Source organism: Cryptotermes secundus, unplaced genomic scaffold (genome assembly GCF_002891405.2).
Source record: "Cryptotermes secundus unplaced genomic scaffold, Csec_1.0 scaffold481, whole genome shotgun sequence".
NCBI classification, from domain to species: Eukaryota; Metazoa; Arthropoda; class Insecta; order Blattodea; family Kalotermitidae; genus Cryptotermes; species Cryptotermes secundus.
The window spans coordinates 28,608-52,559 of record NW_019720570.1 but is presented as its reverse complement, the minus strand read 5'-3'; the positions used below and the strand labels follow the sequence as shown (position 1 = coordinate 52,559).

Genomic DNA, 23,952 nt, shown 5'->3' with positions numbered 1-23,952 from the left:
TGACATGACCTGGTTGTACTTACAGAACTGTGTTCTGTCTCTTTTGCATGGAAATGCATGTTTGAAAGCAAGCAATAAAAATAATTTATGGACTTTTAGTGGGGTGGTGAATCTGCTTACTTCCTTTGCCTAGCACAGATGCAGCTAAGAAACACTGTGACATAAAAGTTACACAGTGCATAGAGCTGATTCCAAGCGAAGCATTACAGCTTGTATTCGAGTGGGTAGTAGAATATTCCTGCATTTTTATGTGTTGTACATTGCATTGATGGGAAAATCAGGGCATTTGTCATTAGCCATATGCACTTTAAAGTGCATTGCTGGATTTCAAGTATATCTATTTTTCCCCCTAAATAATATGTCCAGATATGAGGGCTTTCATTTCAAACAAGTGCAGCAATAAGACAAACAGTGTGAACCACAAATATTAATTACAGTGCTTTTCAGTCCTGCTTTGTGCAATCAGTAAATAATCCCTTTTTCAGTGCAATGCATGTTCACTAAGAAATGAGAAGCACCTTGTGTGAAAATAAAAATAGGGGTGGGGGCTTCTTTGTTATTCACTGGACTATGGTTAACTGTGTGGGCCTGTTGTTTTTCTCGGTGCTGCCCCTCAGTGTGTTCTGGAATCACTTCAACACCAGGTAAGAGCAATGTGCACATAAGTGACAGCCACGTAGCATAGTGCTAATTGTTGTTTCACAGAATGACTAGTCCATCAGCTTTTTGTTTTGTGACATTTAAGGTTCTGAGAGCAATGACTGTAAAGATTATTATCTTCTGAGTTGTGGTAGAAGTTTACTGAAGTTTCAGAAGAAGGTGTGGCTTCCATCTTTAAGGATGAAGAGTTAACCAAGCAAGCAGCAAACAGAGGGCTTCCTGATTGCTGCTTGCTGGCCTTAATCTTCAACACCAAAGATGGATCCAAGACATTCCCCCTAAACCTTAGTAAATACTACATGACAGCTAACAAACACAGCACTGTTCAACTTTTTGTTTAACTAAGGAATGTTGTAATTTCTTTACAACATTCATTTGCAAATGAGGTGAAATCACTTCTATGCCTGTATTTGTATCTGGATCTCACTAGTGGTATGGGTTTGAAATCTGTGATTGCTGCATGGTTCTGTTTTTGTTATGGACCCAATATTGTGTTTCTGTGACTTTTAAGTTTGCTTTGTCCGTGTCTTGTTTACAGTTTCTGTGGTTGAATATCTGTTTGATATGTTTCTCTTGCCATGGAAACTTCCTTTAGCTCGCCATGTGAATTGTTTTTGTGGACCACTACACATCTTTGTCTGCTCTTGAAATTCTTTTTCCTTTTAGAATAATTTATCACTTCTTAACATTTTTAAACTGCAATAATAGCAATTATTATTATTACAATTATTATTAGAGAATAGAAAAAAATGATTTTGAAACTGGTATTAGTGTAATGCCTGAATAAACACTACTATTCTACGCTGTATTTGATAGAGTTCACAGTTGATCGCTTTAATGCATTTAAAATATTGTTAAAATATGTATATTGTATGTATGCATTTCATTTTGTCAGTCATTTTATCAGCATAGAAGTAATATTTGCGCATTTGAAGATATACTTCATATAATTGAATGATTCCTAGAATTATCTCATAGTGGCCTGCTAGTCGGTTGAGGAATGGTATATGTTTTCATCGAAGTAGCACTTCTAACAGAAATATATTTTTATATAACTAAGTTTACTGGATACTGCTCATATATAGTTCTTCAGTGTTTATTTGAAGCATTTCTCTATGACTCATCAGCAAGATATATTAGCATGACATATCAGGGGATTAAAATAACTGCTTTATTATGAGGCCTTCCTGCTGATTTTAGTTACAATAGAAGTTATAGCCTTTGCCATAACACCAGTGTAGTTCCTTGTACATTTTAGTTATGACATACAACATATGTTCTTGTTTTGGAAATTATAGAATTATAGAGATATATTCAATTTTATTGTAAGAATTTAAAAGTAATTTCTGCATTGAGGCACTGATGTTAGTCATATCTAGAATAATTCTGATATGATTTAAGATATTTTAAATTACCAAAAGCAAATATCCTTTTTCATGATGCAGTTATTAACATAGCAGTAATGTTTGAAATAGCCTCTAAGCCAATCCAGAGTTTTGGCACAAAGCATTAGTCTAAGTGATGCTATTATCCCACCTTTTAAACACGTGTGTGCTGAAATTAACTTTACTTTTAGCAAGGATTACTGATCTCCAGTCATGAGAGAGATAAGACGTAGTAGTCCTCTTGCCTGTTCCAGCCGATCAGCTGTGGTGCGGGGACATGTTGTGACATCGATGGGTATGGGACTGATGGGCGTACGAGTGAGCACAAGCACTCCTCTGGAAGGTTTCACACTTACTCGCGAAGATGGATGGTTTGATCTTTTGGTAAATGGTGGAGGAGCTGTAACCCTCCAGTTTGGACGCAGCCCTTTCCGACCCCAGAGCCATATTGTCAGTGTTCCTTGGAATGAGGTAAGAGTGTTCTACATGTGGAAGTTTTTTTTACTTAAGAATAAAACACTTCTTGCAGCAAGTCACCAACTTAATCCTAACTCCATGAAGTGCAGTACTTATTTAGATGCTAATAATTTCCAAGTTAATTTTACATAAATTAAGAAATTTAATGACTCTAAAGAAGCAAAATAAAGTTGTCCTACATAATTGAACACCATGTAATGAAGATATATAGAGGAGTAGAGGTATTTTCCCACTTATTCTAAACTTCAGTACTAGATGGAGGTGAGAAGTCAGCCTCACCAGCTGCTTTACCACTGAAGAATGAACCTCTGGTAATCACTGGTTAGGAGGCTGGGTGGGCCCCAGAGCTGTTCTGGACCTGGCAGAGAAGAGAAATGTCTCTTGTCCCTGCTTGACAGCAAATCCTGATTCACTTATCATAAAACCACAACAAAAGACTTTATAAAACCAGTTTTAATTAAATGTGTATATTTTTTTTACATTTACTGAACAGAAGGAATGTTGTGACAGGAATAATTGTAATTACCTTACAGACATGTAGACCTTTATATTGCTTGACACTTAACAGCTTTTATAAAATTGAATTCCAGTATTCTCAACACTCATTTCATCTTAGATGAGTATTATGGCACCAATCACAGTGGTGGCACAGTCAAGGCAGGAACTGTCTTTGCCTGCTGAAACACTGAATCCCACTCAAGGAATAGATTTATTCTGTGTTTATGTTATTTTGTGTGTAGGTAGCGGCCTTGTGATGGGCTAATCCCCCATCCAAGGAGTCATACTATGTATAGGTTCAAGAAACTGAAAAATCAGCCAAGGCCCAAAGGGCTATAGAGCAACAGAGAGAGAAAGAATACATCTGTATTTTTTAAATAAGAGTCAAAGAAATAACAACAGCAGACTTAAGATGTATCTACTTGCCATATGCAGTATTTTGCAAGAGTAAGGAAGTATTCATTACACTTCATAAATTTTTTTTTAAATCTGTGGGAAACTGACCAAGAAAGTTAATAGCTAATTCTTTTGCATATAGAAGTTGAAAGAAACAGAAAAAACAGACACACATAAAGTGGAGGAATATATACCACAGAGATATTTTGAGCAATATAACAGCATATATTTTGTGAGATTTGAGGCTTGGAAGAAAGTGACTGTGAATTGGTGATTATCCAGCAGACTACGTGCCGTCACACCCTACAAGATATAAATCTTCGTTCTTGTGTTTCTTGCCTGCAGGTTGTGATTATTGACACAGTTGTAATGGAGATTGGAGATGAGAAAGCTGTGCCTTTGGTACCTCACTCATGTGCTGCTCATGACTATGACCTCATGAAACCAGTGGTGCTTGCAACATGGAAACATGGCTTCCAGGGAGCTTGTCCAGATAAGAGTGCAATTCTAGCCGAGTCACAGGTAACAATTAATGTTACATTTGTACTATACAATTACATTATTTTCTTTACATGAAATTTAAGGTTCCCATGGCAGTGACAATGAAGATTGCAGTCATCTGGGGTGTCACACCATATACAAGCATTCTTGAGGAACCCCTTGCCTCCGTTTTCAGTGAAGAAGAGTAAACCACAGTCTTATCAGTGTTACAGATTTCTATGCAGTTTGCCTTACTCCCATTGGTGTGATCTAAACTCCAGTCATTTGACTTTTTCCCTATATTATTGGCCACTATTACCTATGTATTTTAGTCTTCTACCCTGAAGATGGAGGCAGCAGTACCTAGAAAACCTTAGTATATATCTACCACACTATACAGGGTCACATGACAGGAGATTAATTTTAACTTCCTACTCTGTAAATACACAATTGATGGGATGGAGATAAAGCCTCAAACTTAAAGACCAAGAATGTTATAATGTGTTACCTGATAAGGGATATGACATGTCTTAGTAGGTGGCGATAGATGACTAAGGAGGAATGGCTGAATGATAATTAGCAGAGAAAATTAAAGAAATCTTGAGGAAAGTCCTACTGATTTCCCCACGTCAGAAAAGGATTCCTTGCCTTTGTCTAATTGGGCTGGAATGCTCAGCATAGTCAGTCATATATGAAGGTACTGAAAGATAAACAACATCTTGTACTGTGATTGTTTCTGAATAAGGTAATGGTAAATTTGTCTTTATGTTTAACTAAGAACCACACCAAGAAGATGCATGGGTAATAGGAGCTATAGCTCCATGGAACTTCAAACAGGCAGAGGCAGAGGTATCTCATATTTCATATTTAATGTGTCTTCCAGAGATCTATGTACATAGACAGAATCAATCATTGTTTATACTAGATAACAAAATAATAATAAGATATTTAATCATACAATATAAATCCAAATGTGGCAAGCTTCATTCCCCAGCTGCTTTACACCTCATATCCATTGTACAGGAAGCTGGGTGGGCCTCAGAGCCAGTCTGAAATTATAATGAAGAGAAAAATCTGTTCCTTCACTGAAAATCGGAACCAAATTCTGTGGTCTTCCAGCCCATACCCCAGTCACTACACTGCATGAGTCATGCTGGTTCTAATTTACAGTATCTCATGTGTTCTAACACCACATAATTCTTTAGCCTGATGTTGAAATATCTATGAGAGAGCCCAAAATAATTACACAATAAAAAGGAAAATATAATAGAATAATCACGAATTAATCGTATTTATGTTTTCTTCTTCCAGGTTGTGCAAGAAAGCTTGCCTATCCCAGGTACTGGCCTCAATCTTGTATACCACAGCTCTCGTGCAGCAGGCTATTTGTCCACCATCCAGCTTCAGTTAACACCAGAAACAATCCCAGCTTCACTCAAACTCATCCATCTTCGAATCACCATTGAGGGAATTCTTTTTGAGAAGACCTTTGAAGCTGATCCAGTCATTAAATTTACTTATGCCTGGAATAGGCTTAATGTTTATAGGCAACGTGTTTATGGTGTAACAACTGCTATGGTTAAGGTTGGCTATGAGTACAATGATTGCAAGGACATTATTTGGGATGTACAAACACAAAGCTCAGTGGACATGACATGAGCATCTCTGAAGTTGGAGGATGGAATCTTGACATTCATCATAGATACAACTTCCATGAAGGTATAAAACTGAGTACAATAACTAACTAACACATGGAAAATACAAGAAAGAATCAAAACATGTTTAATATTGAAAACTAGGAAAGTGTACATTCTTTTAAGCATTAATTGTCTAAGTTTCAGGCCACAAATCAAGTTGAAAACAAAATATTCCACCAGTACTTACAGTTTCATGAAGAGAAAGAAAGAATAATCTTTCCTAAACATTCAGGTTTCAATATGTACAGTAAAATTCCCCATACAAGGCTTCTAATATGGAACAGAAATACATAAAATAAACCGAAGTAAATCTTAAATGACTGAAATTTAACACTGAGGTTAGTGTCTATGGATCACTCAAATTGAACATGAAATGAAGTAAACCCCTAAATTCAGGAACATGAAATTGGGGGGGGGGGTCCACTATATTGTATTTATTACACATTCCAGCACATCCATACAAGGCCGAAGCAATTGGATACAGAACCTGTATCTCTTTTATATCCTATTTCTGTACTCTCAAATTATTTTCTACTAAAAACTGTATTTTATAAAAATTTGTCGATAAAAATAGGTTCCACTACTTAATTTATAATTCGAAAAAATATGTAAAGTATATATTCAACATGTTTCCTATTCACAGTGGCAACAGCTATTCCCTTACCTCTGTCTGTGCTTACTTTAAATTTGTTTAGCAATGATCAGATTAAACTTGTGTAACATTATTGACAATGCACCCTTTATAAAAAGGAGACCTTGAAGTTGAAAATATGTTTCTATTTTCAAATATAAAAGTTTGTGTAATGTTTCAAACCTTCTATTTTCAAATTTAAGAGTTGGTATATTGTTTCAAACCTCAGATATATTATCATCCCTCTGAACAGACATTCATTGACTTTCATATACAACTTATCTCTCCTTGGTATGAAATCTGCTCTTGTTTGCTAATTGTTTATTTATAAATATTAATTATTGAATCCACTCCTTTAGATGTCTTCATTATTTTCAGGCATACTTCAAAAGGGAGATGGTTCCAATATCTATCTGAAGCATAAGCCACGAGTAATATTGACTTCAATGGGTGATGGACATCAGCGCCCTCTTGATTGTTTTGAGTGTGATGGCCAAGCATCTAAACAGAGATTATTGGCTCCAGTAGCTCTTGCTGCATCTCCTGATGGTTCTATCTTTGTTGGGGATTTCAATCTGGTCCGAAGGATCCTCGTGGATGGAACAGTGAGGACTGTTGTGAGACTGAAGTAAGCATTATTCATCTGAAGTTTCATTTTAATTTTTTCATAGATTATTTAACAATGCTGTCAGTATCTAGACTTTGTAATGTCAGATGGCAGGATAGCCAATTTACAGTGAATTGGAAAGGATGTGGAAGGAAGTGGTCATAGTCTATTGTAGGTACTCTCTTGGCATTTTCTTGGTGGGGATGAGGGAAACCAAGAAACCTCTCAGTCAGGATTGCTGATGTCCTGGCTGGAATTTGAATCAAGCTCTTCCTGAATAGAAGACTTGAGCATTACCTGTAGATCATCCACTTCATTTTTGAAGTGTAGCACCATAACTGTCACACAAGCACAAGGTGAACATGTGTAAATAATAGTGGGGGCATGGACCATGGTGCTGTTCAATGGCACATGGCTCGATACATGTGTATGTTTCATAGTTCTTAATCACAAAATCCCATTTCACTGAATAGCACTATGCTCTACACTACCTCCCTTTCTGCCAGTGAGAGACTTACATTACACAAACTATCAACATAGTTAAAATTAAATTTGCCCTTGGGGCACGCTGTAGTGTAGTTGGTTGAGGCACTATATTGGAAGCAAAAAGGTCATGGGATTGATTCCTCATAAGGTCACTTTATTTTTTTCAATTGACCTAATCCTTACAGCAACACTATGGCCCAGGGGTTGACTCAACCTCTAACAGAAATGAGTACCAGAAATCTTCCTGGGAGTAAAGGGTGGCTGGAGCATAAGGCTGACAACCTCCTCACCATCTGTGAGTCAATTGTCTAGAAAATGTGTGAGCCTCGACCTTTCTGAACCACATGGGCCACTGTAGCCAGTTACAGGGATAGATTACCTTTTATTAAAATAACCCTGCATGTTTCAGCAGCATATATTTGTCATGTTCAGTGCCATTTCTTGTTATTACTGTGGCATGCTATTGAAATTCTTAGGTATTTCTTGAAATATAATCTTGGTAAATGTGTAAGTATATATGACAATTGAGAATATCATAAAAGCTCATGAAACTATTCAAATATTTTTAATTATTCTTACTCCCTTGCTCTTTCACTGTATGATCCTCCAGCACCCTTGGGCTACTTTATGGCAAATGTTCATTCTTCCCTGTCATTTGCCTCCATCTCTTCACTTTCATGTCTTATGTATCATTCTACAAATCTTCCAGCCATGTCAGTCTGGGCCTTCACTATTTTCCTAAACTAAGGACAGTCCAAGCAGCAAGATCTAGCTTATTGTCTGTATAACCTCCCCTTGGTCATCATCGTAAATTATATGTCTGGCATCCCATCATTGTGTTTGTTAAACTATACTGTTTCTTTAGATGCATTTATAAGCCTTACAGTTGGCCACAAACTTGGAAAATAAGAGCTTGTCTGGCCCCTATCCATTGATCTATCTAGCATGGGTAACCCTGCAAGGAGCTTCACACTGCATCATAGCTCTTCAGGTGAACAGAGCATGTAAACTTCCCATCATGCCGCAACATCCCAGTGGGAGTTTGTTATTATTTTAGAATTCCACAATAAAATTATTATATAAACTGCTCCCATGAAAGTTGAATTGTATTATTGCTGCATGATGTGAATGAATATATTTTGCCCAGTATCTTATATAGCTGAGGAACAGAATAATAATCATGGTTCCAGTCATGAAACTAACAACAAATAGGAACAATCTCTACCATTGTCATCTCTGTCAGTCCTAAGTAGCACTGACTATATGATCTGTAACATGTGTTTATCATTCTTACAATGTACAATTCTGTGACTGCACAGTGCAACACGCGTGTCTTATCGGTACCACCTAGCTCTCAGTCCACTGGATGGAGTTTTGTACATCTCAGACCCAGAATCCCATCAGATCATCCGAGTAAGGAGCATAGAGGACTACTCAGATCCTGATCACAACTGGGAAACTGCAGTCGGCTCGGGTGAGCGGTGCTTGCCAGGGGATGAGGCACATTGCGGAGATGGAGCACTTGCAAGAGATGCCAAACTTGCATATCCGAAAGGTTTGTAGATATGATGACTAATAAGCAAATAATTATTTTGATATCCAAAATAGTTCACATAGGATTTGTGAAGGACAGGGTGGCACTGAAGCAGGTTCTTCTCCAACAACTTCAGCCTTTCCTTCCCAGTTATCAGTTCACAAATGGTCAGCATTCAATTATCACAAGTGACTGGTAAAATTCTAAACCACATTAGTGAGAGACTCACTCTCATCCAGCTCTTATGAAAGAGAAATTCAATTCATTTTAGTTCTTTATTTATTTATATGCTTACTCAACAGCCCAGAGAGCACTTATGATATGAGCACGAGCAAAGAAAGAAACAAAACAAACACACAAACAGATGATGATACAAGGAAAATTCTGTTGTTTAGACAATAATAACAATTCAGTTACTGCATTCTTGGCATCTGTGATGTGGTTGGAAGAAAATGTTGTAATATAATAACTGTTTTGTTTTAATACATTTACAGGAGTGGCTGTCTCAGCTGACAATGTGTTGTACTTTGCTGATGGCACCAACATTCGTATGGTTGATCGTGATGGCATTGTGACAACTGTTATTGGCAATCACATGCACAAGTCCCACTGGAAACCAATTCCTTGTGAAGGAACTCTAAATGTGGAAGAGGTATCTTCATTAACTTACTTTGCTCATTTGTTATCCAGACTGCCAGTAAGAGCCTCCATGATGAGTGAAAACATTTTTCAAAGCCTATGATTAATCAGATGCTTGTAACTTTTTATGGTTAACATGAAACAAGTGTCAAGTCTTTTGAGGCAATCTACTCCTGATTTTCATGTATTTCATAAGAGAAAACTGTTGGCAGTTCTTGAAGACGGCAAGTGAAGGAGATTCAGAGTCTAGTGATATGCCAGTATGGATCTCATTGTAGTAGAATTAATGATATCTCTGAACTTCTCCCTATTATCTGAGATATTGAGCTCTTACATCAGTGACTATTGGTTTGTTGTTTATTTAATGGCAGTATAAGTAGATCAAATTCATTTGAATATTACTCTCTTCTGGTACATGACATTATGTATTCTTGTACATATTAACAGTTTTGGAGTAACCTGGTGCTACCATATTCAGGGTAGGAAAGTCAACCTTCTACCCTGAAGATAGTGACAGCATGCTCCTCTGAAATGTTTGTAAATATATACTAGATTACATGGTGTCACATACTAGAAGAAACTAACACTGTAACAAATTTATTTCAAACAAAACTGTTTAAAACATGGTTATTTTTTGCTTAGCTACCTGTTCTTCTTCATAGGTTCACTTGCGTTGGCCAACTGAACTGGCAATCAGCCCTCTAGACAACTCCTTGCATATCATTGATGACCACATGATCCTGCAGTTGGCTCCTGATGGTCGTGTCAAAGTTGTAGCTGGACGCCCATTACACTGCCCATCACCCGTCGGAGGCTATGATACTGAACTGGCAACACATGCTACATTAGTGATGCCACAAAGCATCGCATTTGGCCCCTCTGGAGACCTGTATGTGGCCGAGAGTGACTCGCAGAGGATCAACAGAGTGAGAGTGATTGGAACTGACAGCAAGATCTCCCATTATGCTGGAGCTGAATCCAAGTGCAATTGCTTGGACCGCGGTTGCGATTGTTTTGAAGAAGACCATTTCTTGGCTTCCACATCTAAGTTCAACACCATCTCCTCCGTGGCTGTGACACCTGATGGTATTCTGCATATAGCAGATCAGGCAAATTACAGGTATATTGTAGAATGCAGTGTGTTAACAAGCCTCACCATACAACTATCTATTAGGAAGAGCTGTGCCCTAGCTCAGGTTTTTCACTGCAGTAGTCTGGGTGATCTCATGTGTCAGGTCATATAAGATTTGTTATGGATGAAGAGACACTAAGGTGCATTCTCTCCAAGTACTTTGGATTGCCCTGTAAATTCTCATTCTCCCAACTGCTCCATATTCATTAGTCATTCTAACATTTACACTATGTAGTTTTGATAAGAATCATGACAGGAATGTGAATGCTGCTTGGGAGTAAGTGCTGCTGCACAGAAAAGAGCAAGTACTTTTAAAGACAAACTTCAAACAATCAAATTTGTATATAGTATGAATGTGTGTTCCTTTCACTAAACTTGAGCCTATCTCTTTGGCTGTGACAGCTTTAACATAAACACGTCAAACCAGTCTAATCAGGTTATGGCATACAAAGAACTAAAGAAACTCAGGTGATGGCACATTATACATTCAGTATATAATCATTGTCACTTGTTAGTTAGTTATTAATGATGCTGTCACTGCTGAGATTAATAGCATCAGTGATAAAATTATTAATGAATATGGAGCAATTAAGACATAAAAATTTGTGACAATTGTACATTAGTACAAATATTATGTTTCTGGACATTAGCCATTGTCCTATTTTCATGTAAAAGACCATCCTTGTGGGGAGGAATGAAACCAAAATACTTAGAAAGAACCCCCTCTAGTGCCACTATGGCACATCCTAATGACAGAAACAGACTTCTTCCTTTTCAAGTTCTCTGAATGAAAATTTATATGCACCTCATTCTTTTTGGTTTCTTCATCCTACTAATATTTTTAATAGTTTTAAGGAGCATTTACTTTTGTAACAATTTACTGTAGCTTTAAACACATAAGGAAATGGGAAAATATTTTGTACTATCTTCTGAAATGTGATGCCATGTAGTCCAGTTGAAGTTCAAAATCTTATAGGCATGTACCTCTTCAGTCTTCAGTGTTGATTAGTAAGACATTCAAGCAACTCTGCCTGCTTGCCTTGCTCTTTAAACCTGAAGATGGTACTCTAAAAGAGTACTTTCTATGAGACTTCATTGTGTCACAACTCAGAAGACAACTCTTCAGAGTCACCACTTTGAGAACCTCAAATCCAACAAAAAGAAATGTCATTTTCACTTTGTAATCTATACTCACTTACATGACATGAACCATATCCTGAATAAGTCTGATATCTCAACAATATTTTTATTTCTGTTTCTCAAACTTTAGGATTCGATCAGTAACAGCCAGTATCCCGGATGCAAGTGTATCGCGAGAGTATGAGATATTCTCCCCAGACACACAAGAGATCTATGTGTTCAACCGATTTGGACAACACATTGTGACTCGCAACATTCTCACTGGAGAGACAAGTTACCTCTTCACATATAATGTGAACACGAGCAATGGGAAACTGAGCACAGTGACAGATGCTGCAGGAAATAAGGTGTTCCTCCTGCGTGACTATTCAAGCCAGGTTAACTCCATTGAAAACACAAAAGGTCAAAAATGCAGATTACGGATGTCACGGATGAAGATGTTGTATGAACTGAGTACACCTGATAATTACAATGTCACATTCGACTATCATGGTCCAACTGGATTACTCAAAACTAAACTTGACAGTACAGGACGTAGTTATGTCTATAATTATGATGAATTTGGACGCTTAACATCTGCTATTACACCAACTGGAAAGGTCATCAGTCTTTCATTTGATCTCAGTGTAAAAGGAGCTACTGTGAAAGTTACTCAGAATAACAGGAAACCTGTGTCGATGCTCATCAAGGGCTCCAGTGTTGTCACTAGGCTAGGTGAGTGCATTCCCTCTCAGACTATCAGTATTTTCATATTTCATTCATAAGCTATCCCACTGCTTAATGAATTTAGCAGCATGCCATGAAAACATATGGAGGAGTGGAAGTATAGCTCCACCATTCATAACCTCAGAACTAAATGGAGGTGAGTTGTCAGCTTCACACACATGCCACTCTTGTGCCAGGGAAACATCTGCAGTATCCACAGCACAGGAAGCTGGGCAGGCCCCAGAGCCAGGCTGGATATTGTGGGGAAGAGAAAAATCTCTTTCCTCTGCCAGGAATTGAACCCCAACTTCTCTCCCATTCATCCTGTAGGCTGTTGCTATGCTGACTGAGCTATACCCCCATAGTTTATTCGTGGAATTTGAAAATTAATAGGCTTTAATAAATAATTTTATATTATTACTATTGGTGTACTTCAAGTGATGACTGTTAAAGATATTGCTTGGTTTAGGAGAGTTTTTCAGTTCTTAATTGTTTCTCTGAAGTACCAGTAACAACTGGCAAGCATACAAGTTGTTACAACCCAGAATAATTACACGTGTAAATATTGTTGCATCTTTATGTAATTGCATACAGATACTGTGTATTACTTGGTTTATTTTCAAATTTGTTAGATGCTAATCTGGATGTTCAGTTTAGATTTATTCAAAATTGCGTTTTTTTTAGGTGAAGCAGAACACCGAACTTTGGTTCTGGCAGATGGCAGTGTGGTCAACATGGCTCCTTGGTCTCATACTGTGAGTACCGATACTGTTCCCTACACAGTTCTGTCAGACATTGACCCTGTGTTGGGTGAGAGCTTCCCAGTTCCAGCCAAGCAGAAAACTGAGATTGGAGGAGATCTGGCTAATCGTTTTGAATGGCGATATTTCTTACGGCGAGCCCAAGGTGGTGGCAAATCTGGTGGTGGCAGAGGTAGCGGCAAGCCTGTGGTGCAAATTGGACGGAAACTACGGGTTAATGGTGAAAACCTGCTTACTACAGAATATGATCGTGAGACAGGAACAGTGGCTGTTTTCATGGACGATCGCATCACTGAACTTCTAAATGTGACTTATGATCGTACTGCAAGGCCTGTCAAATGGGGACCAAGGTACATTTTAATTCATTGTAATTTAAATATCATGAGAACAATATTTTAAATATGAAAACTGGTTGTATCAATTTACATTTTCATATAAGGTTTACAGTTATAGGGCAGAATGTTCAGACTCTTCATAATATCAATATGAAAACATATTCATAATGACTCTCTCCATGTCCATAAATTTATTAAATGTTGACTGTATTTCAATATTAAAAAGGGTGTCAGTTCAGTCACATTGAACTTTTCTGTTTTTTGTTCTGCATAAAAGAATCTGTAATTATATTCTTCATATCAAACTTTCATAGTTCCCATGATATCACATTTACCTTTATGTCAGGAACGGGATTTTTGCTGGTGTGGAGTTAGAATATGATCGCTTCAGTCGCCTGACAAGCTGGAAATGGGGAGATCTCACTGAGAGCTATGGCTTTGACAGAGCTGGACGCCTTTCTGAGATACGCTATGGTGATGGATCAGCGATGATCTATGCTTTCAAGGATATGTTCAGCAGTCTGGTAAGTAAATAGACAGTGATACAACACAGAAGTACCTCAGTGTAATGATGCTGGTTGTTCAAAGCACACTTGACTTATGCCTTGACCTGAAATGTTCTGTTGAACTCTTGTATTATTATTCCATTTTCTTAATACTGATACTGTTACCCATAAGTTGAGAATTGGCTGCTATCCTCAGAGTACAAAATGATTTAAGAGAACCTGTATTCTCAGACAATAAGGGTTAACAGTAAAGAAACAGTGTCACTTATCCAGTAGAGAGAGGTTGAAAGGAAATGAAACTTATTTCTTAGGTGAAGATCACATAGGGGCCTCATTTTGTATATAGTTATGGAGCTAGTCTTATAAAATTACATGAATGTAGCTCATCATTTTCACATGCCTGTTTTATAATATAATTTGTTATTTCTTTATTTTTTGTAAAAGTTCCAGTACTGTGTTCAATGCATTGAAAAAGACAGGCATGAAGCATAATATAAGGTCATTGCTCTTAATTGAAAAGGAGAATTGAATGACAACTTATGGAATGCATGTATCCCATTTGAAAGAGCATGACACTTTCATTTCAGACAGAAGCTAGAAATTATATGTTATAAATTATTTATTTTTTAAATGTCACTGTTATTAATTAAGTGTAAAGGCAGAAACCTGACAAATTGCAAGCCTGGACCACTCTGGCTATGCTAATACCTATTGTTGAAATCATCTCATTTGCTTTTCTCAGCAACTCCAATTGCAACTGAATTTTCATTGCTTGTAGCAATATGAATAAGCTTATCTGTATTTAGTGCTAGAAGTATTCACACTTTTAAATTCAGGTGATTGTGCAAAAGAAAGCTGTAATGGAACAACAAGATTAAATAGTATTTGAGATTTCACTGCAGTGAGTGTTCCAATTGTAGTTCAGAGTGTGGCCAGGATACACAGACGGTGTGAATTGAATTTATTTACATTCTATAAATCCTAAGCAGGTTAGTACCTTTGGATACAGAACAAGTCAAAAGGTTACATACATAAGTACAGGCAATTTTAGCTTAAAAATTAATATAACTTAATTTTACATCATTCTCTATTTACATTGAAGTATTCATCTAAAGAGTAGAAGGAATGAGCATGTAGATAATTCTTTAACTCTGATTTAAACTTTTTAGTATCATTGCCCAAGATTTTAATACTTTGTGGCAGACTGTTGAACACTTTTATGCCAGTAAAGTAGACTCCTTTTTGATATACTGATAAAGTTGATGAGGGTAGGTGGAAGTTATATTTTTGTCTAGTATTCATGTTATAGACATCAGAATTTAATTTGAATTTATCTTTGTTGTAAACAACAAATAAGAGAAGCGATAATATGTATTGCGATTGAAGAGGTAGAATTTTTAATTTCTTAAATAATTCTCTACATGAATCTCTACTTCTACATCCTGTAATGATTCTAATTATATTCTTTTGTATTTTAAAAATTATTACACTATGTGAAGAGTTCCCCCAAAATATTAATCCATAGTTCATAATAGAATGAAAGTAGGCATGGTAAACCATCTTCAATGTTTCCTGTGACATAAAAGGCTTAATTGATCTCATCGCATAGCAAGCTGCATTTAATTTAGGTATAATTTGTTCAATATGTATTTTCCAAGACAGTGTACTGTCTACATGTATTCCAAGGAATTTTGTATCAAGTACTTTACAGATTAATTTGTTGGCATAACTGATGTCCAGATCAATTTGGTGGTTGTTTTTAGTTGTGAATGATATGTAATGGGTTTTATCAAAATTTAATGAGAGTAAATTGGCTTCGAACCATCTGTTTAAGGCTTCAAATACAATATTTATGTCATTTTTAAAGTTTTCAAATTTAGAGTTCTTAAATATTATACTAGTGTCATCTGCATATAGAATTGGTTTAGATTTATTGTTGATGGTTTTAGATAGATCATTTATGTAGAGAAGAAAAAGTAAGGGACCTAAAATTGATCCTTGTGGAACACCGTGCTTTATAATTCCCCAGTTTGAAAATGCATTATGACTGGAGTTTTTATTATTTATTTCAACTCTTTGATACCTGTTTTTGAGGTATGATTTGATCCATTCATTAGCTTTGCCAGTTATTCCATAGAAATTTAATTTCGATAGTAAGATATCATGATTAACACAATCGAAAGCTTTTGCTAGATCACAGAAAATCCCTCCCACAATTAATCTGTCATTGAGAGCACTTAAAATATCGTTAGTTAGTTCATAGGTTGCTTTTTCTGTTGTTAGGTCTTTCCTAAATCCAAATTGCTCTTTGACTAATATGTTGTTAGAATTTAAGTGTTCAAGTAGTCTATTATACATAACTTTTTCAAAGACTTTTGAGAATGAAGTCAATATGGATATTGGTCTGTAATTAGAGATGCATTTTCTCTCTCCTTTTTTAAAAAGTGGTTTCATTACAGCGTATTTTAAGCGTTGAGGAAAAGTACCTGATGATAAAGATTTATTACATAGATGATTCAAGGGTGAACTGATGTAAACAGAGCTTGCTTTAAGTAATTTGGTAGAGATTTCATCATATCCATGTGAATTTTTGGGCTTAAGGGATTTAATAATGTTTTCAATTTCCTTCCTTGTTGAGAATTTGAGATTGATATTTGGAAATGAATTGTTAAAGGCACGAGACAGATAGTATATTGGATTATTATTATTATTATTATTATTATTATTATTATTATTGGAATATGTTTTCTCAGCTAATGAAAGGAAATATTCATTAAATGCACTTGCGATAGCTTGTGGATTGTTAGTGGACTTCCCTTCAATATTCAAACTTTGTACGTCTTCATTAACAGATTTCTTTCCTGATTCAACTTTCACAATATCCCAGGTGGTTTTAATTTTATTGTTTGATTTTAGAATTTGGCTGTTATAGTTATTCTGTTTGGCTTCTTTAATGACTTTTGACAAAATTTTACAGTACATTTTGTAGTGACTTTTTAGTCTTGGATCATTACTGTCCCTACTGGCCAAATATAGTTGTCTTTTGTGTTTACATGAAGTTTTTATTCCAATTGTTATCCAGGTGGATTTGTTTTTATTTTCATTTTTGACTATTTTTAAGGGAAAGCTTGAATAAAAGATCCTCAAGTATGTGTTCAGAAAGCAATTAAATTTAGAATCAATATTATTGCTGTCAAATACATTGTCCCATGATTCATTACTTAATTTTGTGACAAAATCTGCCATCGTATGCTTGTTGATTTTCCTTACTGTTTGATATTGTTGATTACTGGGCTGAAGGTCAATATTATTTATTTCTATGAGTTGAGCATCATGATCGGATAAGCCATTTATAAAGGGTCCTACAGTATAGTCTCTTAATTTTGAGTTATCAATGAATATATTATCTATCGCTGAACTAGAATTATTTTGAACTCTTGTGGGAAAGTTAACAGTACTGGAGAGATTGTAAGATGATAACAAAGAGTCTAAATTTAGTTTCCTATTACTGTCGATGAGATAGTTTATATTTATATCACCACAAATTATAAATTCAACTTTTGAACTATGCAGTACATTTAGGATGGTTTCTAATCTATTTATAAAGTGATTGAAGTTTCCAGATGGGGCTCTATATAAAGTCAGTATACAAATATTAGAAAAAGGAGAGTCTAACTTTAGAGCACATGCTTCCAGATCCTGGTCTTTGCAATAATCTTCTAAATTTATTTTAGTAAATTTTAGGTTTTCATGTACAAAAATACTCACTCCTCCTTTCTCCAGTGTTTTCCTACAGTATCTAGCACCTAAATTATAATTTTCTAAGTGAAGATGTTCTAATTCCAGCTGTTTCATGTGATGTTCAGTAAGGCACAGTATGTGTGGAAGATTTGAATTCATGGAGCTTATTAGTTCATTTGTTTTGTTTCTCAATCCTCTTATATTCTGATGGAATATTCTTAGTACTTTATTATTCACTGAATTTAGTAGACTGCAATTACCTTTTCCGATTTCTATTGGTTCACTAACATTATTGTCTGAAAGATTAGTTTCTTTTGCAATTTCTTTTACTTGATAAACTTTACTTGCACTCTTTATCCTAAAAAATGATTCTGAACACCCATGACAACTGGAATGTGTCTGCCCTTAATGCTCTCTGCAATGAGTCGCGTCAGCTTGTCCTTGCCTCGAGGATTAAGATGCAAACCATGGACAGTATGTTCGCTCCTCAATATTGAAGAGACATCAATCGCATCAATGTGGGCCGCGCCGACCTCCACAAGCGAACGCTCAAGCCGAAGATTAATCTCCCTTACACACCTGTTAATCCATGGCTTGTCATGTCGCCAGAAAAGACCAACAAACCTCACATTGGTGTGACTAGTTTTCTGGGCAATGTCACTTAAATCTTTCTCAATTTGATAATTGAGGTTTCTCTCCAAACTGTTACCTGGCCCCCCAACTATAACTACCTGATCTTCCTTACTAAAACCTTTGCACAATTTTCCAATGTCCCCAGTGACATTGCTCAGATCAGCATTGGGCTTGAATATGCTGGTCACAGCATATGCATCTCCCATTGCTTTCTGTAGCCTCTGCCCGATACCCCTACCATGACTGCTACCCAGCACTAGAATCTTACGCTTAGGCTTAGCCTCTAACACAGGCTGATCTATAGCGTCACCAACAATCTGAGGCCCTAGCATAGCTAGAGGTTCAAATCGATTGGTTAAATCTAACTTAACATCTAGTGAAGAAGGAACTTTTTTAAGTTTTCTTCGGGAGTTCGACACAGTCCTAAATTCTTCAGGACAATTATCTACTAAATTTAATTCCCCTTTTAAGAGGTCAATCTCAGTTCTTGCAAGTTCCAGCTCCCTTTTCAAACTCAAGATAGTCTCCTCTTGTTTCTTTATTACCTTGGTTTGCACACAGGAGTTGCAGTACCAAGGTAATATGGCCAAATCACTATTGGTGACATGGACTGTGATCACTCAAAACCATAGGAGGGACAGAGGAGATACAGCCCATCCAGGGCAATAGAAATGGTGAACTGGAATTGCGAGAAATTGCCAATTTATGTCGAGAGGAGGAAACTGCCCTTTCCTATCAGAAGCAAGAGACAGAAGAAGGATTTATCTAAGGGAAAGGACAGTTTCTTCCTGTTGATACTACATGGCAGTTTCTTAAAATTGCAGTTCCTCTTGACCTGGACAAGCTCTATTTCCTTTTCTCTGCATTTTTCTCACTGTTCCTATTGCATATTACTATTGAAAAATTCCCTGAAAAGTAAATTAATTAACATACCATGCATAATTTTTATTATTTCAGCCTCTGAAGGTAACAACACCTCGAGGAAGTGACTACCTCTTGCAGTATGATGAGGCTGGAGCGCTGCAGTCACTAACAACCCCACGGGGACATATCCATGCATTCTCCCTTCAAACATCACTGGGATTTTTCAAGTACCAGTACTTCTCACCTATGAACCGCCACCCATATGAGATACTATACAATGATGATGGTCAGATCTTGTTCAAAGTATACCCACACCAATCTGGTAAAGTGGTATATATCTATGATCAAAACGGGAAACTGGAGACAATCCTTGCAGGTCTTTCATCCATCCATTATACATATCAGGAGAGCATGAGTCTTGTGAAGAGTATCGAAATTATAGAACCAAACTTTGAGCTGAAGCAGGAATATAAGCACCATGCTGGGATCCTCAAGGATGAAAGGCTCAAATATGGAAGTAAGAGTGGCCTAGACAATGCTCATTTCCGCTATCAGTATGATGGAAATGCCAGAATATCTGGTATTGATGTAGAGATCAATGGCAAGGAACTGCCTCAGTTAAGACTGAAGTACAACCAGAACTTGGGAATGCTGGAAGGCGTCAGTGACCTCCGTATCTATCGCAATACTTTCAACCGTTCGGTGATGCAAGACACCAGTAAGCAATTCTTCACCATCACTGATTATGACAGCCATGGTCGCATAAAGTCCCTGCTTATTAATATTAAGTCATTTGATGTGTACAGACTTGAGCTGGATTATGACAAACGCAACAGAATCAAAACGCAGAAACTAAAAATTGGTGCAACATCCTCTACAGACCGAGTAACCTATAATGCTGATGGTCATGTGATGGAAGTGATAGGCAATGGGAACTGGAAATATGTTTATGATGAGAATGGTAATGTCATAGGTGTTATCGAACAAGGCGAGAAGATCTCCCTGGGGTATGATAGTGGTGACCGTGTGGTTCAATATGGTGATGTAGAGTTCAATAGCTATGATGGACGAGGTTTTGTGGTGCGAAGAGGGGAGCAGAAATACCGTTACAATTCCCGTGCTCAGCTTATCCATGCATTTGAACGTGATAAGTTCCAGACTTGGTATTTTTATGATGATCGTGGTCGCCTTATATCGTGGCATGATGAACGCGGCAATGTAACACAATATTTCTATGCCAACCCTAGTACTCCTGATCTTATCTCACATGTTCACTTTCCTAAGACTGGTCGAACATTTCGACTTCTGTATGATGAGCATCATGTACTTATCACCGTGGAGACATCTGAACAGCGGTTCTATGTGGCATCAGATCCTAATGGCTCACCACTGGCATTGTTTGATACCAATGGCAACATTATAAAAGAAATTCGTCGTACACCTTTTGGTAAAGTGACTAAGGATTCAAATCCAGACTTCTACCTTCCTGTTGACTTCCATGGAGGATTACTGGACCCTAACACAGGCCTTGTATACCTCAACAAGAGATTATATGATCCCGTAGTAGGGCAGTGGATGACTCCTGCCTGGGAGGAGCTGGCCAACCAACTCACTACACCAACAGATGTCTTCATCTATCGCTTCAACAACAATGATCCTATCAATCGCAGACACAACATTACATATATGACAGGTTGGTGCCATATCACGATTACTGAACATGTGAATATGCTTGATAATCACTGTTTAGTTGTGATGGAATTTTATATGCAGAAGATAGATATATTGTAGTAAGCAGTCATAGAATATACAGAGTTGTTAGAATCATAAAAAGTAATGAAAATTGAGGGCTTGTGGAATGTGACACGGTCAGATTAGTAGATCTATGTGTAGAACCTCAAATTTGATACTGTGAAATTAATGCATAAAATGGGGCCCTGATATAACGTACCCTATTGTACTCTAGAATTGGGTATACAGCAGCAGTGATCATGGCCACAGTACGATTGTGTACTGCAAATATCAGTTTCACATATAATGCGGGTACCAAAGTTGACCCTTGGAATGCATGTTATATCTGGGGTCCACTGTATTTATGAATGGCACATATTTAAAAATATTGTGACATGTTGCGCAAAGCCGAGGCCCTCTCTTTTTGAACCATGATATGTTTACAGTGGCCGTCTTGTAGTGCACTCAATTTCACCTATCACTTCACAAAATGTTTTGGCAACATAGTGCCATCATCAGGTGTCCCAATTATGTCAATCTATTGCATTGCTTGCCCTCATATGTTTTCACAACACCATTTAAAAAGTATTTAAAAAGTCCGTATTTGTCAACTATGATAATTTTACACTCGCTAAAACTTGTTAAGATAATTCATCTTATTTGCCTTAATTAAAACTTTCATGTGGTTCGTTCACTATGGGGTCGTTTTTCTTATTTTCTGTGTAAACAGCGTCTTGTGATGTGTGTTCCCTTCTTAGCTGCGAGTGTTGTAATGTGTTGTGAAAATATATGAGGGCAAGCAATGCAATAGATTGACGTAATTGGGACACCTGATGATGGCACTATGTTACCGAAACATGTTGTGAAGTGACAGGTGAAATTGAGTGCACTACAAGACGGCCACTGTAAACATATCATGGATGAAAATCAGTGCAACAGGACGCTAAAATGTAACATTCTCTTTTTGAAATTTGGGGTTATCACAGTGGTAAACATTTAGATTGTGGTCTTATGGGTTATGATTGCATGTAGTCTGGAAGTGGTTCGACTGTTCTGAAGGAACTAGCTTCTTCCTTTACCAGGGTAGATGAAACTGGACATTTTACAAGAGGTTTCCAAACTGAAATAATTCTATTTGTCCCTCCCATTTTAGCCTAAAAAAAAAGTTAAATGATAATTCACAGCAACTAAAAGCAATTGAATCTTCTCGTTAAATCAGCCACATGAATTCAGACCTGAAGTGTCATATTTCTGAGAACATCTCTGACTCTGTTATCAAGGAAATGTGCGGTGATCTGATCAGCCTTTGATGGAGATCCAGTGATCAAGACTAGCTCCTTCTAATGGGCCCAACAATCCCAGGAGCCATTACCCACTTGCCCCTGAGAATGGAAACTGATCCAGCTTCCAAAACATAGTGTATATCAGTGGATAATGTCCAACATAGCTGGGCATAGTCCCCAGATTTCTGTGCATCGGATGGCACAAACCATCAGAGAATCTCTCAGATAATCCATATGACTTTATTGCATCATCAACACTGGAGAAATCCTATTTTTTTTATCACTTTCTATAGTACCACCAGGCAATAGTGAAATGAACAACCAAGCATGAACCTGAATGATTTAAACAGCAAAAACTGAAGCATAGGAGATAAACATTTATGGGCACTTTAGAAAGTCAGTCTAGACCCTATGTGAAACTATGCAGCAGGAGTGGTGATGCCATGTAAGCTAATAGAACACTATTATTATATTTCAGCATCCTGTTACACTCACACAATATATATGGACAAATACCGTCTTAAGTGCAACAATTTTATTGTAGTTTTTACTTCTTTTTCCTCCTCCACACTACATGTTTCGGCCCTAAATGGCCATCATCAGGTGTGTATCACTCACGCAACTGTTACACTGCTTGTTAAAAATTTAAAAACACCAGTCTTTCCAATGGTATAAAATCTTTGTCAATCTACACGCGTCAATTTGATCTTTAAATTAGCACTTTTTAAACCCCAATTCAAGTTAAAATGTCTATAAGATCTTTGTTCTCTTTCTTTTTCAAATTTTTCAATTAAAGTTTTTCAGGGTACATGCCCTATATCTACGGTGCTGCAGCGGCCACTTCTTGTTTTTATCGCCGTTCATGTGTTGTCTGTAATATACAAATATTCGTGTTACTATCCTATGCTATGCCATGTTATGCTATTCTTATATGTTTATACTGTTATTTGTACTTACTCAGTGTAGGCGCTCTCTGTGTGTGTCGCTGCTTATCTTTAATACGTGTGCTGTCTGGTGTACTGTGTGCTGTGTTTTATGTTCGTGGGTGTTGGAGGGGGAATGGGTAGTGGGGGAGGCAGGTACCGTTAGTCTGTATAGATTTCGCATATAGTTTGAAATATGGGATTGTATGTTTCTATGTGTGTGTCATTCATTTGTAGGCCTTTCTTACTTATTTTATATATATGGTATTTCTCTAATGTATTCAAATGTTTACCCTTTTTTCCCGTTGTTACAACTTCCATTACGTCTGTTATTGTTCCGTATGCATGTCCCGTATTTAGTATGTGATTTGAGTACCCGGAATTGCAATTATTATTTCTAATATCATGTAGATGTTCTTTATATCTAGCGTTAAATGTTCGGCCCGTTTGTCCAATGTATTTCAATGGGCAATCTACACATTTCATTTGGTATATGCCACTTTTATTGTATTTATCTAATTGTGGTTTTTGTTTGAGTATGTTTTCTATTGTGTTACGTGTGCGGAATGCTACTTTTATCTGTGTGTCTTTAAAAAGTTTTGTAATTTTTCTTACTTCTTTTGTACTATATGTAAATATGGCCCACTTTGTTTTTGGTTGTTGTTCGTCGTCATTTGTGTTTGATTTTTGTTCTCGTTTTGTCTGATT

The 23,952-nt window shown here is 36.9% G+C and overlaps 1 protein-coding gene across 1 annotated transcript in view; it reads left to right on the top strand.

Annotated features, from left to right (window-relative positions):
* Nucleotides 1-23,952, top strand: part of LOC111869204 (teneurin-m-like) — a gene marked incomplete in the record, with an annotated part of 529,713 nt that overhangs the window by 500,814 nt on the left and 4,947 nt on the right. The window contains 13 exon segments of the mRNA XM_033753368.1: nucleotides 618-644; nucleotides 2,300-2,516; nucleotides 3,762-3,938; nucleotides 5,208-5,526; nucleotides 5,529-5,615; nucleotides 6,603-6,852; nucleotides 8,637-8,872; nucleotides 9,346-9,503; nucleotides 10,153-10,610; nucleotides 11,893-12,476; nucleotides 13,152-13,578; nucleotides 13,910-14,087; nucleotides 19,401-21,000. Coding sequence (XP_033609259.1) covers nucleotides 618-644; nucleotides 2,300-2,516; nucleotides 3,762-3,938; nucleotides 5,208-5,526; nucleotides 5,529-5,615; nucleotides 6,603-6,852; nucleotides 8,637-8,872; nucleotides 9,346-9,503; nucleotides 10,153-10,610; nucleotides 11,893-12,476; nucleotides 13,152-13,578; nucleotides 13,910-14,087; nucleotides 19,401-21,000 — 4,718 coding nt within the window.